Source organism: Prosopis cineraria, unplaced genomic scaffold (genome assembly GCF_029017545.1).
Source record: "Prosopis cineraria cultivar Desert tree isolate PC_DT_omini unplaced genomic scaffold, ASM2901754v1 PC9, whole genome shotgun sequence".
In the NCBI taxonomy this organism is placed as follows: Eukaryota; Viridiplantae; Streptophyta; class Magnoliopsida; order Fabales; family Fabaceae; genus Prosopis; species Prosopis cineraria.
The window spans coordinates 18,564,488-18,576,793 of record NW_026555340.1 but is presented as its reverse complement, the minus strand read 5'-3'; the positions used below and the strand labels follow the sequence as shown (position 1 = coordinate 18,576,793).

At 34.3% G+C, this 12,306-nt stretch overlaps 1 protein-coding gene across 3 annotated transcripts; it reads right to left on the bottom strand.

Moving 5' to 3' along the window:
* Positions 1-93: 93 nt before the first annotated feature.
* Positions 94-12,306, bottom strand: LOC129319973 (acylamino-acid-releasing enzyme). 3 transcript variants are annotated; one of them, XM_054965091.1, is made up of 18 exons: positions 12,118-12,302; positions 11,083-11,258; positions 10,658-10,967; positions 10,229-10,450; positions 9,925-10,143; positions 9,767-9,838; positions 8,501-8,639; positions 6,508-6,659; positions 6,302-6,384; positions 6,074-6,195; positions 5,904-5,982; positions 5,219-5,396; positions 3,657-3,717; positions 3,239-3,361; positions 2,128-2,325; positions 1,681-1,749; positions 348-424; positions 94-251 (listed from the first exon to the last, which is right to left on the bottom strand). In XM_054965091.1, exons 1-18 carry the CDS (start codon positions 12,258-12,260, stop codon positions 188-190), a joined length of 2,487 nt encoding a protein of 828 aa, XP_054821066.1. In that variant the 5' UTR covers positions 12,261-12,302; the 3' UTR covers positions 94-187. The 3 variants fall into 3 exon arrangements, with proteins under 3 accessions (XP_054821066.1, XP_054821067.1, XP_054821069.1); XM_054965092.1 differs by having other exon boundaries at positions 9,767-9,835; XM_054965094.1 differs by lacking the exons at positions 94-251; positions 348-424; positions 1,681-1,749 and having other exon boundaries at positions 2,126-2,325; positions 3,232-3,361; positions 12,118-12,306.

Sequence of the window (12,306 nt, the reverse complement as noted above, 5' to 3'; positions counted from 1 at the left end):
AACTCAAACTGTCACTCCCCCAATAATTGCAGATATTGGGATGCATACAAAGAAAAGGGGAAAAAATCGGAAAGAGAAATAACAATGCAGAAAAAAAGACAAATGAAGAGCTTGTATTCAAATATTCATATGATGTAAGATCAAGGAAAACAATATTTAAATTCAGGAGGCATTTGGAAATTCTTGCTCATTTACAATACTTCTTGAACCATACCCCAATATTAATGAAGCTTTCAAAGTCAGATTGTGGCCTGCAAAAAACGAAAAAAGTTAAACCATATTGTTATGTTATAATTTTTTATGATTGTTTTCATGAAAGGAAATAAGTTTATGAAGGATTTATCTACCTGTCAATTGAATGAACATCATTGGGAAACACTATTATTTTGGTGTCAACTCCTTTGGCCTTTAGGGCCCTTGCATACTACAATTAATACATAAAAAAGTTTTTACCATTACACAATTTGAATAAGAATGCAATCAGCTCAAGGTATATTTTCAAGGAAAATACATGACGCAAGAAAAGGGAAAGTTTCATTTTGCATGGGATTAATCAATTAGTGATTGCTAATAAGGATTTAAAATTAACTTGCACAGTCCTAGATCCTTTATTTTTCAAGAATAATACAAAGATAGGTCCCAAAAATATATGCGTTTTACTCTCCAATCCTTGGACTTATTTTAAAATTAGTCGTCCATAGTTACAACCATTACACTTATACATTGAATCAGTCCCTCAAAAAGTTCAGCAATTGTCACTCAAACATATTTAGTTCTTGTTCGGTTTTCTTTTATGTTTTAATGTTTTTAAAACAATTATGCAGAATATTTTTTCAAAACAAGTTTTGGAAACAAAAAATAAAAAAAAAATCTATCTGAATAATTATTTTGGAAAACATAACTAACTTGGTGAAATAATAACTTATTTTATTAACGTAATTGTCATCAATGAGAACATGATAATTTTTGCCTTCTCACCAATTTTGCAGAATAAAAAGTAACAAAACATCTAAAAGATGTTCTGATTTTTTAAGTGTTTCAAAACAACTTTTAATTTTTGTTCTTTAGAACATATAGAAAATACATTTTTGTTTTTCAGAACAAAAAAACTTTTCTAAAAACGGGTAATCAAATAAGCCCTTAGTCCTTCAAAAGTATAGAGGAGGAGAGAGAGATTTAAGTGAAATACCCTTAGTACCCATTTCGTTATTAGAAAGAAATGAAATGCAATGGAATGTATTGATAGAGAATAAAATAGACTAAAATAATGTCATGAATTGATAGAGAAGTGGTAATAACATAGAGAGGAAAGCCATGGAGTGACGGAGTCAGAATTAGGGTGTGACATGAATAAGGTCATCAATCCCTATTTCCACCTCTCTATCATTCCATGACTCCTCTCTTTCTATTATTCTTACCTCTCTATCAATCTATAACCTTATTTTTGTTTATTTTATTCTCTATTAACCCATTCCATGTCTTTCCAAAAACCAATCAAACACTTATGCAATGTTTGGTATATGGAAAAGTTTTTTTAGAAAAGAAATGATGAATGTACCCAAAAAGAAAATGGGATATGTACATTTCTCATTTTCTTTCTAGAAATTCTACCTACTAAACATTACAATAGAGTGAGTAATTGATAAAGCACATGATTGAGGGTAGAATAGAAGTACTTACTTGCAATCCATTAGAAACTGGAACACGAAGATCTTGAGCACCTAATAGGAAAAGCGTTGGTGTTTTTACCTACACAAATAATCAGAAAACAAAAAAATGTAATGTCCGAAAGGAGAGAAAGTGAAGAAGAAGTTGTAAACTATAGAAGCCTAATTGCAAGTAGAAAATATATTAGCTAATGCAGTTTGCTCAAAAAACTAAGCCCAAGATAGTCTTAGACATGATTATCAAGAGACAAAAAATACCTTTTGTTGTTTATCATCGTGTTTTCATAACAGTACATGATTAGATCTCATTACATACAGGTTTACATGTGCGTTGAAGAATCAAATAGTAAGCACACAAGGAACTATACCAATCATTCGGCTTTTCCGTTGGAACAGCCTCCAAAACTGGAGCATTACTAACGTAATTGAATTATCAAAATGCTAATTTCGATTAACAAACCTTTGAGAGATATGCAATAGGAGACTTGCTGTAAAATAGAGTGAGATCCTCCTCTGAAGGTGCTTCTGTATACCTATCCTTCCCGGCTATCCCATAGGACTCCACATAGCACCAGTCAGGGATGTCAGTTATACCAACCATCAATGAAAGGTTACAAACAGGGTTTCTCACAGCTGCCACAACAAACTTCTCTGGTGCCTATAGCAATTAGGAAGGCAAAATAAAATGGTAACAATCAAAAGCCATCGTCTAACATAGACATAATATTGCGAAAGACTTTTTTTTTTTTGACAGCTGAAGACAACGTTTTGTTAGACAAAATTACCTTCACTGTTAATGCTAATATTTGTGTGATTCTTGACTGGAATTCCTACATCCTTTTTTATCATTAATAATGTTCATTAAATTCTTGATATTAATAATTTTTGTCCCATTAGCCAATCACTAGACTTTAAAAATCCCTGCTTCTAGTACATGTACTTGTGCAACACTTAATTATCAACAGAAATAGTAAATTACAAGCTTAAATACACTTTTGGTCCTACAGTTTCATAGAAGCTTCATTTTGATCCCCCGGGACAAATAAAAAAGGAAATGTTACCCCCTTAGTTTTTCAAAAAGGATCCAATTTTGCCTCTTGCGTCACATCATCCATCCAAAATCTAACATCTAATTTTTAAAATCGCTGATTTATACATCACTCATGTGGAACCGTTAACTCACTTGGCTTCAGCTTTCAAGTCAGCAGACTGTATGGATGGAGATGTGACAGAGGGCCAAAATTAGATCTTTTTAGAAAATCAGAGTTATATTGCCAGCTTTTGCACTAAAGGGACTAAATAGGTATCAAAGGCAACACCTTAATGACAATAAGAATAGCACTGCTACTAAGATTGAGTAATCAGCACTAAACATTGTGAACTAACACTTTTATGGCAGTCTAATTTTCAGCATGAAAACTCATTCAAGGATTAAGATATACTAGAAAATCAAATCCAAGGGTCAAAGTTCATAATAGACTGGAATTACAATTTTTAAAGAAAACAAAGGATTATAGAAAAAAACATTGATCAGAAGTCACAATATGTAGGGTCATTTAATTACATTGCACCTGGCCAATCAGGTGGGTTGTCAGAAACCCACCATGCGAACCACCCAGCACTGCGATCTTTGATGGACTGGCAAGTCCTAAGTTAATGACATGATCTATGGCAGTGATTACATCATCAACATCCTATACATGATGAACACATCAGTGACCAACCAAAAAGTGATAAAACTATGAAGCAAGCACAATTTAAAAAGGGAGATTTGTCCATGTCTAACACACATCAAACACTTGTGTTAGATGATACATGACACCTTAAATTAAATATTTAGATTGTCAAATTGTGGTGTTAGTATCAGTGTCATGTCCTGTGTTCCTGTTAGTGTCCATGCTTCCCAATCATAGAACTAGCTTTGAAAGAAGAATGGCTATCAAATAACTTTGCCGACCTGTTTCAGGAAACAAGTGAACAAATAGGTACCTGAGAACCAGCTTTTCCAGGGAGAGATTGTAATGCGTCCTCGCCAAATCCTATTGAACCTCTGACAAACAGTATTAAGTAAGAAGCATGCAAAAGGACTAATATTAGACATTTCTTCAACTATAATTAAATATCCAGGCATCTCATAAAAGGTGCAATGTCATTCTTTCTTGAAAGAAAAGAATTCAGCATGATAACAAATTATAGCTCTGAGAAAAAATAGTAAATAATTGCTAATCTAATTAACCGTTTTGAACCAGAACACCCAACATAGAGCGCATTCTGTACAAGGATTAGTTTATGCCACCATCCATAAGCACATATCACTAGTTCAGAGATGGCCACACCAAGCAAGCAGTCACAAAATCGAGAAACTGGCACATTTTTTTTTTACAACATTTTTTTTACAGCTATTTAAACTTATATAAAATACAACAATGAAGGTGCAGTGAGGACGCAACATACTCTGAATCTTCTTGAAGAAACTGGCATATTGCAGTGTTTTTGTGCTTGTAGACACTCTAAGGTAGGCTAACTATTAATTGAAACTTAAATATGAAAATCCTTCAATTGTTAGAGACTTGGGCAAAGGTTGATTTACTTGTCTCAAACTTGACAAGAGATTAGTTTTTGTGCTTGTAGCCGGTCCATTTATGAACAAACAGAATGAGAAATACTTGCAAGAGTGTATAAATCCTTGGTACCTTAAAAATGACTCCTAGAAAAGGTATATTCTTCAAGGGCGACTGTAGGTCTGACATCAAATAATCCAAGGGCTATCCTAAGTATAATAACTAAAAATAAAAATAAAATTTAAAATAATTTAAACTTCTATAAAAGATAACGTAAATATCATAATTTAAAATAATTTAGACTAAAGCAAACTTTTGAAATAAAATGATTACTAAAATCTAAAACCTAAATTACTGAATTATAAAATAAACCAAACTATATCCCATCCCATGTTCACGTGACAGAGTGTGATGGGGAATTCTTTGCTCAATTCCTGGCTGGTGCGTTTTTTTCCCTATCTAGTGATATAAGGCTTGTTGTTATTGTAACTCCATTCATCATGGGATTTGATAGACCAGACTCTAGCAACTTCTCCACTAATTTCATTGATTCCCTTGAGATAAACCCAATATGAGAGAAACAGACTGAAACGTCTCCTGTTTCTGGGACAGCCTATGCCTCTCGAAAGCATAGGAGCTGTCATTGTTTTTCATGACTAGTATATTCCTCCATTAGATCTCCACTCTCTGGAGAGTTTTGTGATTGAACAATACGTTTCTAGCTCTGTTTCCATCAAACTCCTGAGAACAGACCTGGATAATTTATGATTTCAAGGGATTCTGTTCTTTTCTTTTATTTCTTTTTCCCCTGGCCTACCAATCAGCACTTCCTGGACACTAACTCAAGGTCTATCATCACTGAGATAATGATAACCCATCTCTTTGATCAAATTAATAAAAGAATATAAATTATGATAAAAACATCAAACCGATAATGTTTGAAATTTCTGGCCTTGATGAATGCTAGAATGCCAAGAGAATTTCATTTACCTGTAATTTACAATCAACAAGCTATATCGAAGAGAAGATAAGAAAGCCAGTGACTTTGAAAAACTTGACAAAGAGACAGAGTGGGGTCCCCCATGAAGGATTGCAATTAGTGGATCGCATGTATCATTTTTCTTGGTTTTTGATGACACAAATATAGCTTCAATAGGCTTCCTAGCACCTGAATTGAAGTAAAAATTTAAGGAAAATATGAAAAGTATTCCTCCAGCAAAATTTCAGTGTAATCTTACATTCTATAATTAAAAAGAAAGTAAATAAGATTATATGTTAGACTGCTCTATAAGTACTCAGCCCAGCCACCAAATTTATTGTAAATATGAACAAGAGCTTCTAACTTATGACTGATTCCCTCATGTAAGACATAACAAGTTATGCATCAAGTTTCTCAATGTTAACTGTTTTCTCTTGCAGGTGCGGTTACACTTAGCAAAGCATTTCAATGAACAGATATAAAGTTTATAAACCAAATCAAGTAACTGAAATCCTCAATGAACAGAACTTTCTTGGATTTCTTTCAGCATTGCAAAAATATGTGTATGCATCCAATGCCACAAGATGCAATCAGTTCTTAACTCAATCTATCTGTGGTGACCCTAAAAACATAAGTGTAATAATAAGAGAATTCTATCTATTTAATCCTAGTCCAGATAACCAAGTCAACAATCACCTTTGGTTAGGTTATCAGAAGCAACTTTCACGGAGATTTTCATTACACTGAACTGAAGAGAGGACAGCAAGGATCTGACCTGTAAACTCAAATAATACATTTTTTAGGATATCATAAATCATTTATCTGCAAAAGTCAATAATAAAATTCCAAAAGGAAATTAAATAAACCTTGTCAGAGCATCTGAATATGGGACTTGATACATTTGACCAACTCCAAGCCTTAGCATCATTTTCCTTCTCAATAATGGTGCCATAACTGATTTCAGGAACATCTACTGGACTGCTCAAAACTGGATAAAGTTGAACAAAATTGAAGAAAGTGACATGTTTTTCCCCTACTTCAATAGGAAAGTCAAAAAAATAAAAATAAAAGTAAAGCTAAACTTTTGATGTTACCAGAAAGAATATTGTTCCCATCTAATGCAAGAAGACCCCATGAGAAATTTGAGTCAGCAGGGGTGATCCTTGATACTTCTCCACTATGTATGATGAAAATAGATGGAGTTGATCATAAAAAGTTGCATGAAGATTTGCACAAAGGAAGTAAAAATGCATTCCTAAAGTAATAGTTTTTTTTTTTTGGATTCTATGGTAATAGTTACCTCAACACGTTCACTGAAAGTAAAACTTGACAGCTATGCCAAACAGACGGTAAAATCATAGTGCATCCATCAGAAAGCCAAGGATTAGAAAGGACAGCTGAACAGTAAAGCCCAGGGAAGCAACCATCCTCAGCGCACATCACAACAGGGATCTTCAAAATTGACGAAAGAAAACCACAATAAGTAAAATTGAAAACTCACTGTGTGCTGTGTAGGAGTGGTGGAACTAAGTACATGCACTGATTTGAGCCCTTGATCTTTACTGATGCTGAGTTGGGCTAATATAGTGCAACTCACAATTGAATAAACCATTTCTCTAGATCAAAAACTTTTTCATTCTCATGGGAAACCAGCTGGGTCCTTGAAACTAAGAATCTAATTTAATTATGAACATGAAACTAAATAAGTGTCTCAACTAATGTCTTTTCTCCTATAGCTGAGCTTCTAACATAACTATGAAAAATCTTTATCAACACATTGTAGAATTTCTTAGCTAATTTTCCAAAGAAGGGTGCATTATTACATTGAACAACATTCAAACAGAAGAATACCAGTCTAATTAATTTTGCTTTGAAACAACGGCACCTTATTCCAGTGAACAATGCCCAAGCAGAAGAAAAAAATCTTGTCAATTCAACTAGTAATCTAGGTTTCAAAACATATCTGGTTCCTAGAGAGTCGAGAACACAGCAAACAACCTTATCAAACTCAAAAGAAACAAGGACATATAAGATGTACAAGCAATGCCCAAAATCCAAAAACTGATGATATCAGTGCGTAAAATTTACCCAGGCCAATCCCAAAATCAACCCTTAAAAGAGAATAAACTTTGTCATTTTGTTTAAACTCAAGTGCATTCTATCATCAGAATATTATGTATAAAACCAAAACAAAGTAGAGCACAACACATTGTCACGAGACCATTACTCTCTCCCCAAAAATCTAGTTCAGTAGGGTGTGCAGCACACCCACTTATATGCTCAAAACCCTCCCCAAGTTCCTCTGATGTGAGACGTAATAGCTCCCCCAACCAATCCATGATCCCCCTGTCACTGGTGGCCCACTAGAGAGGCCTATCAACTAAGCAAACCAAAGTCCGGCTCTGATACCACTTTGTCATGAGGCAATTCTGATGTAAGGCGTAACAACATGCTCTAGTTTTCAACTTATATGAGCATTCCATCATTGTTTGAGTTTGCTAGCATATAAAGTCCAAGAAGCTAAATTTTAAGGAAAGGACAACTGTCCATCCCTACACTTTTAGCATATTTTAGTATTAGTCCCTAACCTCTATACTTTTTCCCCTGCTTCAAGTCCCTTAGATTTCATGTCTACAACATTAGTCCTCATCGTCACTGATAGTTAAATCCGCTGATGTGTATATAACTCTATTTAATTTTGTTACCAAGATGGTAAAATTATGATGAATTGAACATGGTATGAATCAAATGATTACCAGTCTTTCTACTTGTTTACCCTAGTTGGGTTTTTTTTTCCCCCCTTTGAAGCTTCATTCATCGTGTGTTAAAGGATTTTGCTTTAATGTCCTACTCCCCCCCCCCTCTTTTTACTCTTTTTTTATACAACTCATCATAATTTTAACAAGTCAACACAAAAAGTAAAAAATTTATGCATATATTAGCCACTTTAAGTCCTTGTGGTCATATTTAAAAATATAAGGATTAACATTGCAGATAGATGAAACTTAAGGGACTTACAAAGAAAAAGGTATAGGAACTAATATCAAAACACGTTAAAAGTATAGGAACCAACAATTATAGTTTCCCTAAATTTTATGATTAACTAGGTGGGCTCTTTGTTAATTCACAACTTGTGAATATTGCAACTTACCATGAATTTTGTATCTTATATTTACTGGCATATATTGATATTGATATGAGCAAATTAAGAACTCACAGACAACAATATATAATAAAAGTTTCAATTGAAATAATCACATACAGATTGTACTAGTCACAAATGAAGTTCTTACCACGTCATAAACTTCAAAAGATTTGTAATCCTTCAAGTCAGTGGGCCAATCAATTCTATGGAGTGAATTTGTTGCAGAGTGGGCTCCAGAATCCACTGAACATTTTGCAGATAAAAACACAAGGAACTTCCCATCTGGGCTGGTATAACATTCATGCACAGTATTCAGCATATGATAAAGTTCATAAAATTATCATGATAATTAATTTCTTTAACTTCCATGAAAAGAAAGGATCAAACTCTATGTGAAGCCGGAGGGTAAATATAGCCCTTTGTAATTCAGAAAAGAGAGAGAAAGAGGGGAAAAAGAAAAGAGAAACAGAGGACAGAAGAGAGGTTCAGATAGACGAGATAGAAGAATAGGGAAACCAGAGGCTTTGCTGAATAATCTGCATGAATAATTCTCATTAAGGTAGTGGTAGTCAGAATGTTTACATAGGGTATTATGTAGGTAGCCTAATGTCTCAGTTTAATTAACTAGTAAATTAACGGCTAGCAACGGTAACAGCCCTAACTCACTGTAACTAACTACCTAAAATTCATTTATTTCAGAATCACAGATATATAACAGTAAATTGACAAGGTACTGTAACACTTTGGCCACTTATATCAGGAAAAAGTTTTTAAAAAATTACACTACACAGAAAAATTTTAATCAGCATGACTTGTTAGATATAGAGGGAGAGCCTTGGCATAGTGGTAAAGTTGTTGCCGTATGACCTGTGGTCACAGGTTCAAGCCATGGAAACAGCCTCCTGCTAAAATGCAAGGTAAGGTGGTGCATATTAATAGACTCAAATTAGGTCCAACCCTCCCTAGACCCTGTGCATAGCAGAAGTTTCATGCATCAGGATAGCCCTTTTTATGAGTTATCAGATTATCTAACTGAAGAAAAGAGAATCTATGCTTGTTTAAGCAAAAAGTAGCTACCAGAATATATCATATATATTCTTCACTTATTGATGCAATAGACCTTAAAGTCCTTTAAAAGAAAATTCAAACATAAGAAGTTACTTCTCAAAATTAAAATCCAATTTTAGAATACATTTATGCGATCTTGTCATCATTAGTTAACCTTCATATCATCTTGTAATTAATTTATATTTTGCATAAATCACAAAAACAGAAAAAGGTGTACAAAAATGTAAATGTTCCATTTTCCAAGAAAAACCCCTTCTTGATCAAGAATATGAAACAAAGAGAGATCAAGTCCAACAAATAAAGAATGGTTAAAAATTCTACAAATTATTTGAGTTCACCATCTTACCTGAACCGTGGAAAGAAAGCACTATTTATAGTCCAGGTTAGGTTTACTGCCTGGAAATCTTCAGTTGAGCTGCTTCAGCATGACTTCACAATTTAGGAGAATGACAAAATGTAACAATTATTCAGTTAAAAAAAGGAATTTAAAATAAGGAAGCTCACTGATTCTCTGTTTCATTAGCATTTGACTCATGGTGTGGGGCTTTAACAGCATATAATGCGCAAGGTCTGTTGTAACAGTACTTCATACCAAGTTTTCTTGTCTCAAATGACCATCCAACGAATACTAAATATTGTGCTGAGCCTTCAGTTGATGGAGACCACACAACTTGTCCAACACTCAAAGATTTGTCGATTCCTTTAACAGGTTGTACCTCTCCACTATAGAAACATCATTTCAGTTAGGTTTATTATTAAAAAACATAAACCCCTTATAATTTGTATCAATATATATATGATTTATAACCTTTTGATGCTTATAACAAAAAGTGCAGGTTGCCTGTTTCCTGCATATGTTTCTCCCCAGTTCTCCTCCCAATCCCCTTGACCTTTCCAGCTACCACTGTCCTTATCTGTCAAACCACCTTTCTTGTAGCCCTGATCATTGAAATTAGGCTTTGCAGGGGATGGCTCTTCAGCTACATATGCTATACAAGTTTCATCCAAGTTCCAAGAGATTCCCTCAAACCTATATCATAGAAGAAGACATAAAAATTTTGACTTGTGTTAAGAACCTCCTAGACATTGCCACTGTGCAGAGGCTATGCCCTTTTTCCCCCCTACAGTTAAAAAGTGGTAGAACATTTGAAATCAAACAAGTAATACCAGAGACTAACTTGAGGGGAAAACTATTTGTTTGGCTATGAACAATATAGAAGCACATATGATAATATACCATCCATCAGTATATACTGAGCCATGCACTAACTGGGGGATATGGAATTCCTTTTCCAAGTGAGATGAATTCCATATTTCAAGGTGAGAAGGACCTTCGTTCTCAGGATTTCGAACTACCAGAAGTTTTGAGCCAGAAGGTGATGGAACAACTTTAGATGCTCCAGACATCTCTATGGGAAATGGAGCCCAGTGAAATTTTACAGAGCTGTTACTTTCCTTAAATATTGTAGAGGATAGTATGAACTTCTTTCTCTTGTTTGTGAGAAGATTTGGTTGGCTAATACAAAACATTCCCTGAGAGGCGAGTGCTGCGGCAAATATATAAGTATAAAGAAATGAAATCAATAGCAATAAATCTAACTTGAATGATGCAAAGAAGACTGACATAAGGAAAAACAAAAATGTCAAAAACAGTGCACTTACCACTGTCAGAATTAAAAATCCATGCGTTGTCAATGTTGGAGATACTATTGAATTCTTGAAGTAAACTAGACTGAGAAGCATATTCTTCCTCAGTCGTATCATCAAAACCCAGTGGCATTTCCTTAGGTGCACCAGCTTTTGGACCATCCATTGCTAAAGCTACCAGAAATCTTTTTCTGAAATTACATAACAAAAAATTTGACATCAATAAACATAAAAAGAAAGTCATATGCCATGTCACTAAAACATGCATGTATATCATGACTGCTCACAATCCACATCTAAAAAAATGTAATAAAAAGAATATGCATTTCAATAATCAACAACTAAAAAAATGTAATAAAAAGAAGGGTTAAACTTGAAAACATCCTTTTTTAAAAAATAAAATAAGTGGCGTGCACACACGTTAGAAGTAGAACTAATTCATCTACAAGTTATCTACGGTAGGGCTTGTTCTTCAAACTCCATGCAGCACACAAGGTCCGCGTATAGTTTTCTTCATAATTTTGTGCTACATTAATCAATCAAATAAAAATACTATTTTTAGTTGGATTAAACCAAATGAGATTAGTCCACCAAAGTTATGCTACTAATCCAGTTCAAAAACAATAGATTTCTTCTCAATCTACAGCGGTAAAAAAATTGTTACAATTTAGTCGTAAGTGTTTCATGAGTAGTTCATTAATGCTGATAGTGGGTATAAGATCATATTTCTAATGCTCTTTTGCTTTATCCCGTCGCCAAAACAAGAACACTCCCACCAATTGGCCGGACCAAAGCGCATTTGGCTCAGTGAAGCAACACTCATACAAGGTAAAGCCATTCAGTGATATACAAAAAGACAAATAAAGGGCATATACGCATGACACTATCATCAGCAATCAATATATCAATTCAAAGTTGAAATGAAACTGAAAATATCATTCATCATGAAACATACCAAGCAGATGATGAGTGAAGAGTAAAGTAGAATCCGCAAGAGTCATAGAAGTGAACGGAACAAGCGAATATTAGAGAAAGAGAGAAGAGACTCACGTGAGCGAAGAGATGCGTTTGAAAGGAATGGAGCGATGAAATAAATGAGGAGGGAATCGCAGGAAAGGCACGCTTATACAACACTTCCCGGTGGTGCTGATGCTCAAGTGTATCGTCCTTGCCCTGTAGATATTTACACACATCTCTTACCTCTCATGACTCATCCCCCGCTAGTACTGTTATTGTTGA

Excerpts from the sequence above, each read along its gene's own strand:
- LOC129319973 (XM_054965091.1), bottom strand. The coding sequence starts at position 12,260 with ATGTGTGTAAATATCTACAGGGCAAGGACGATACACTTGAGCATCAGC. Across the intron at positions 10,968-11,082 it reads GATTTTTAATTCTGACAGTG|CACTCGCCTCTCAGGGAATG; the intron begins GTAAGTGCACTG and ends TATTTGCCGCAG. Across the intron at positions 425-1,680 it reads CAGTTTCTAATGGATTGCAA|TATGCAAGGGCCCTAAAGGC; the intron begins GTAAGTACTTCT and ends TATTAATTGTAG.